The 7,013-nt window shown below is 30.5% G+C and overlaps 1 protein-coding gene across 1 annotated transcript; it reads right to left on the reverse strand.

Moving 5' to 3' along the window:
* On the reverse strand, positions 869 to 1,597 carry LOC107620909 (protein FAR1-RELATED SEQUENCE 11-like). Its single transcript, XM_016322999.1, has one exon. The coding sequence runs from the start codon at positions 1,595 to 1,597 to the stop codon at positions 869 to 871; it is 729 nt and encodes a 242-aa protein (XP_016178485.1).

The raw sequence follows: 7,013 nt of genomic DNA on the forward strand, positions 1-7,013 counted from the left end.
GTCGTCGAAACCCTCCTCTTTGTAACCAAAGAGAAAGTTGCTCTTGTATACATCACAGCAGCTCCCCTCTCAATAGGATCAAGGCATGTTGTCATATCAGGCATGTTATTCAATGAATTAAATTGTGCCACTAATTCATGGTTTCAGTACTTATGTAAAAGCACTTCCAAGTTGTGAACAAGCTCCAAAATTGTATGCCTAGAGCTCAAGAACTTCTTGACATGAGAGTTTAACCCTTCGCACCTCCATGTCGCACGGTATCTAGCAAAAAGCTTACCTCTCAGATATGCATTCACCCACATATGTCTTTTCTCATATATCTGTGATGCCCAACACTTATCATAGAACCCAAACTCCTCTACTACAGTGGCTCACTCACTTTCAAATTCATCGACCCCTATGTCGGCATAGAGCCACTTGGAAAATAAATCTCTACCAATTTGCTCATTCTTGTTTGATGCAATGTTCTTCTGAAGATGCCACACACACAGCCAGTGGGTTGCATCGGGAAAAATCTTCTGCACAGCCGCAATAATCGCATCACTCCATCTGTCACAACCACTAATGGCATCCTATTAAACATAACATCTAACAAGTTCTCAAGCATTCATGTGTACGAGGCTATATTTTCATTCAAAAGCTGCCCAAATCCAAATATTCTGGTCTGCTTATGATTATTAATACCTGAGAATATCACTAGTGGCCTCTTATACTTATTCTTCTTGTACATTGAGTCAAAGGCAATAACATTCTCGAAGTGTTAAAAATCTATTCTACTTGCACCATCCGCCCAGAACAAATTAGCCAACATACCTTCATCAATTATGTTATACCTGGCCATGGACATCGGATCTACAGCAGTCTTTTCCTACAGATAGGCTAGAGTCGCATTCGTATTGTCATCAGTGATCTTATCATGCTTTTTTCTATCTATATGGTTATACGCATCCTTCTTTATAAAGCCTAGTATTGAGTAATCTCCCGCAATTCCAAATATGTATCCGAGTATCTTTGATGTAGGAATTCCATAACTATGCATGCTATCGATGTGTGCCTTCATGGCATCTGACATGCCACAAAAGTGAGGTATTAAGCGAATCATGCCTCTCAAGGTCAACTCATAATTGTGTTCAAGGATTACCTTCCTAACGTTCCAAGTGGAGCTACCTCGATCTAAGTATATTGACAACTTTGCTTCACAGTTTGTGCGTATCTTTGGCCTATGAATTCTTTTTCTATCTAATCTCACATAGTGCTTCCTATCTCTCAACCCAGCCCTCTTGCAAAAGAACCTTCTATGGATCAGATTCTCATTTTCATCCTTGCCGTAATCCCCTTTTTGGACACTAAACCCATGGTATTTCTCCAATCTCCTGTAAAATTTGTACGCACATTGCTCAGTCCAAAACTCCATCTGAATAATATCCTCTACCGTCAGTCCAAAAATATCTTTGTAGTAAAAAATTTTCTTGTCTGATGCCTCTTCCATTATCTCAAACTCAACCAACTCATCTGATTGCTTACTTAAACCACACTCAACATTCCCTTCACTTTCTTCATTTTTTGCAGTCTTCTTTATCAAGTGGCTTATTCTCATTTGTGAAATAAGAATATATACATCACAATATCAACTATGTAACACCCTAATACTTTTAAACTGAGTTAAGCTTTATTTGGATTATATTTAGTAGCTGATATTCAAAATCTTGCGAAATTTTTCTTTTAAAACAAATGTGAAATATTTATATAAAATAATTTATAGATAAAAATATTGAATAATTAGTTTTTATTAGAATAGTTACTAGTTGAAAAATATAAATGGATTTGAAAATACTAACATGAAAAACCGGTGTGCTAAACTATGAAGGTACAACAATGACAAGCTTTACTCATACCAAATAAAAAAGGAAATATAATAGTTTCAATTGCAATCAGTTAATAAGGATAAAACAAGACACATAAAAAATCCTAATTCTCTTAATTTGTTTAACTATGGCTAAAACAATCGCATATTCTTCCTTCTTAAGGTAAACGTTAATGTTTTGTATCTACGTCCTCGATAGCTTGCTCCCACTAGTGCACATGTCTTTTCACCTCAACTGTATTGCTTCGTACTGCATCGTTCCTGAAGATGATACGGAGAGAGGGGTGAGAAACAAAAGTTTCTCAGTAGTTTATCTATATGGTGTCATCGTATTCATCTCCAGCCACTCCGAGTTTTAAAATAAAAACAGTGATGATGCAATGTTGTTCAATTATTATTTTCAAAAGTCTTGATTAGTCGGAGTGGTGTGACTTTTAGATGCTTCTCATTTACTTATGTTATGACATGTGTAATGCATATAAAATGCCTATAGCGTTAAAACATATGAAGGTAACTCATAAACCTTGGTATGATGTTCTCATAGGCCATAAAGCAAGACAAAATAAATAATAAATAAGAGAAGAATAGTAACATTGCCATAGATAAGTCAAACAGAATAGATCTGAATGAAATAAAGATCTTAAACAATATCATACATCATACAAAAAGGAACTTTGAAAAAAGGAAGGATCTTTGAATGCAATAATAAACGTAATTATAAATAAAAAAAAAAGATAGAAGAACAATCATGATCACTTTTTTCATTGCACTTTTCATTACTTTTTCTCGTAGCTTTTATGGAAGGTATTAAGCTCAAACCGGTATAAAAGGTGGGAGTCCCCTTCCCTTACCGAAGGTTCTTATCCCAAACGTTTTGGCGATCACCTTCTCTTACCGAAGGATCATCTCGATCGATCACCTTCCCTTACCGAAGGATCATATCGATATCTTGTCTTTGGGGGTCACCTTCCCTTACCGAAGGATCATTCCCTCAGTTCAATTTACAATTAAGGTTATTTAGACATACACAAGAAAACAGTTATATCAACAAAGATATCTTATTATATAAAATTGATGGGAGTCTCCTTCCCTTACCGAAAGTTCCCAAAAGTTTGCCGATCACCTTCTCTTACCGAAGGATCATCTCAATTATCTTGTCTTTGAGGGTCACCTTCCCTTACCGAAGGATCATTCCCTCAGTTCTTTAATGCACATAAGATTGTTATTATAATGCATAATGGGTATGGAGAAAAGAAACATTATATCATGACGTGCAATACTAACATATATATTCAAAAACATTTAAGATATGACATATAAAAATTATCACAAAACCCCCTACTTCGAGTGAAGTTCCGCTAGGTATTTCGATGCAAATAGATGCGGTTTGTTAGTGAAGAGAGACTTGTTTTATGGCTAGACTTTGTATATACTAGAATATTTTGTATAGAAAAAGGGAATAGAATGAGAAAGGAAGGATCAAATAGCTCTCAGGCATGTGCAGATTATGTTAGGAGGCATTTAGGTAAAATCTTCAATCCGGATCGTCACTTTGTGAGTCCTATAACTTTTTCTACGTTTTGAATTTAGAATTAGTTATTAGAGACAAATTTATAGAGAATTGAATTATCTTTAAAACGAATTTTAAATGAAGTCAATCGGATAACCACAACTTGAGATATTTCTAAAATACTGTTAGTATATCAGGCTGGTATTATCGACTATGTAGAGTATTTCTTTAATGTCCTAAGTCATTACAAATTTTTATAGTACTCCTAACATCTTTTAAGCCATTTTTTAAATTATTTTGCATAGAATAAAATATTTGTTGTGGTATGATTAAAATAAATTTATTAAAAAATATTCATGAGCTATCAAGAATGGACAAGAGAGTATTGTATAGAATTCGAATTGCTCAACATATAATTCGAATCAGAGTGATTGAACTTCCCATACGTAATTCGAATCATGTAATATCTCACCATATAATTTAAAAAAAAATTATTAAAAAATATTCATGAGCTATTAAAAATGGACAAAAGAGTATTGTATGGAATTCGAATTGATAGCTCATTAATATTTTAAAGAAGTCTCGTAATTAAATATTTTGTTAGTTTTTTTTTAATGCATGAAATAAAAAATATTTTTTTTTTAATTTTAAATTATTATTTTTTTAATAAATTATTAATTTTTTTAATAAATCAGGGTGTAATTCGAATCAACCTGATTCGAATTATTGTATGTGTGTAATTCGAATCAGAATCAGGTTGATTCGAATTAGTGTGTGTGAGTTTTGTGTATAATTCGAAACAACATGATTCGAATTATGTGTAGATCAAGTTCGAATTTAGTTGATTCGAACTACATATAAACATGCATTGGTTGATTTATGAACCAGATTTTGGTTTGGCGGATTTGCGTAAAAATTTCTTTCCCTTGGCTTATTTTAGTGTTTTGCCCTAAAAATGACTTACGTCTAGACTTTTAGAGATTATTTTGATTATAGATAACTTTTTTACATGTCAAGTGACACGTAGCGTGCTAAGTGTCACTAACCTGACACATTAACCAATCATCTTGTGACACGTGGCATTAACATACCACGTCAGCATGTCACATAGCACTTCACGTGACACGTCATCATCTAACTAACGAAAGGACCAATTTATCTTACGTTTTATTTTTCAATGACTAATATAACAAAAAGATCTTTTGAAAATTAATTTAAAAAATAGATGATCTTTCAAGAATAAATTTGATTATTAATTCATAATAATAAACTAAATTGTGAAATAAGAATATATCATCGTAATCAAACCCTGAATTTGTCGATTTCATACACCCATATGAACTAAACAAATATACAATAATGCATATCTCCAGAGTCTTGATCAGCTCCGGTCCTATGTTTTTTGTTCAGGTCCAACGTTCCACTTGCCTAACATACAGTTCACTTTCTAATGAAGCCACCCAATTGAGCACAAAACACGTACAAACGCCACCAAGAGGAGCTCAATCTCACACTGGCGCCGTTGGTGGAGGTTAAACTTGTTTTCTCTATCTAGGTTACACCCCTTATTGTGTTTCATGAAAACCAGCTGAATTCATTTTTTTCTTCTGCTCTTACAAACAGCCTAGAACAAAAAAAAAAATCATTTTAAAGAGGTTCATTATTAAGTATGATAACGGATCTCATAATACAAGCTAATCAGCATCTTTAATCTCGTTACATTTTGATACCATGTGCGTGAATAGTGGCAGCATCACTGTTTGTCCTACACCCAGTCTTATCACTTCCTGGTTTTGGTCCAATGAAATAACATTTGTCACTAAATTATATTGCCATCTATTTTTTACATGTGTAAAAACAAGATTCTTTTCTACACCAGAGAAGTCACTAAATGATTAAGCAATTTAATCAAAAAGGAGGAAGAAAGATATATAAATTCATAATTTCAAACAAAATGAAAAATAATTAAAATGAAGATGATAAAAACTTAAACAAAATTGGTGAAAATATAAAATTATTTATAAAATAAAATACATATATTTTTACATAATCTAAAATATTTTAATGAGAATTAAAGTTGTACACTATTCTTCTGTTATATTTTTAAGGTTAAATCATGTTATTTAGGAAGAAGAATTAATAAATAATGGATAAATTATCAAAAATGTATTTGAATAATTTTATCGCAGATAAAAAAGTATTCGAATTTTTCTATCGACAAAAATATCATCAAATAATTTAAAAACGTGACAAAAATATTCAACATTAAATATGTATTTTTTAAAAAATATTTTAGAGATTGAATTTTGATGCGATTTTTACAAACATGATTAGAAAAATAAGATATTTTTATTCTTAAAATTTGGTAAATTTTTGCTAAGTATATTTTTTTTGTGATTTTTTTAAAGTATTATTAATTGTTGACAAAAAAATCACAAAAACTAACATATATAATTAGTAAAAAGTTACCAAATTTTAAGGATAAATATATCTTACTTTTTTAATTATGTTTGTAAAAAATTACATCAAAATTTAACCATTAAAATATTTTTTTAAGAATACATATTTAATGTATGTTATTTTTATGTTTTTAAATTATTTAAAGATATTTTTGTTAATAACAAAACTTAAATACATTTTTATAAAATAAAATTATTCGAATGTATTTTGTGTAGTTTACCCTAATTAAAAATAAACTCTCTTTGAATAGTTTATTCTCAAACAATATTATCACCCAATAACATGATGTTCACTAATAAGTATATATATATATATAAATCCCCTACGGCTCCTGCGGGGAAAAATATTTCATATATATTATTAGAAAATATAAAAATATAAAAAATGAACTTTATGAGTTTAAAATTATTCGACTGGTTACTATAGAATAACATCATGTTCCTTAAAGCAATGAACTAGTGGCTTTATGCCACGACTTAATTTATCTGGAATCTTCACCTTTTTCCCGTAATAATAATAATAATAATAATAATAATGTTGATTGTATCATTGTATGGCCAAGTTCAAGCATGGCAAGACAAATGAAATTTAATAATTCGCCTGAGCGACATGTGGGAAACTTTTTTAGGCTCGAGAGGAAACATTACGAAATTAACTATACTCCTTCAATTAATTAATCTATAGCATACTCTTATTAGTAAGTTAATAGGGTTATAAAGATCAAGAATTTTGACAAATTTGGATATAAGATCTACCTTGTAATTAGAACCATTATTTTTTTTTCTCTCCCTTTAATTTTGAGTTGTAATTATAATATGCCAAGTACAGATTTTTTTACGTGAAAATATTTGGTATACAAAAAAATTAATTAAAAAAATTAAAATTTATCTTATTTAATATTTATTAATTATTATTAAAATTAATAAATATTATATAAAATAAATTTAAATTATTTTTTTATTTTTTTAGTATTACCGTTTCTTCCGATGCCATCTTACACCGCACTTGGGCTTTCTTTTCTAATTTTGTGACTTTAATTTATTTAGCCTTATATATTTTGTGCGTGAGTTGTGTGTTACGTTACATGTGTCAGTGAAGGAGATTCGTAAATCCCTATTATGCATCGAACCAAATCTTGCGGAAGCTATTAACTCGAGAAAAGAATAAATATTAAATAAA

This window comes from Arachis ipaensis, chromosome B10 (genome assembly GCF_000816755.2).
Source record: "Arachis ipaensis cultivar K30076 chromosome B10, Araip1.1, whole genome shotgun sequence".
Taxonomy (NCBI): domain Eukaryota; kingdom Viridiplantae; phylum Streptophyta; class Magnoliopsida; order Fabales; family Fabaceae; genus Arachis; species Arachis ipaensis.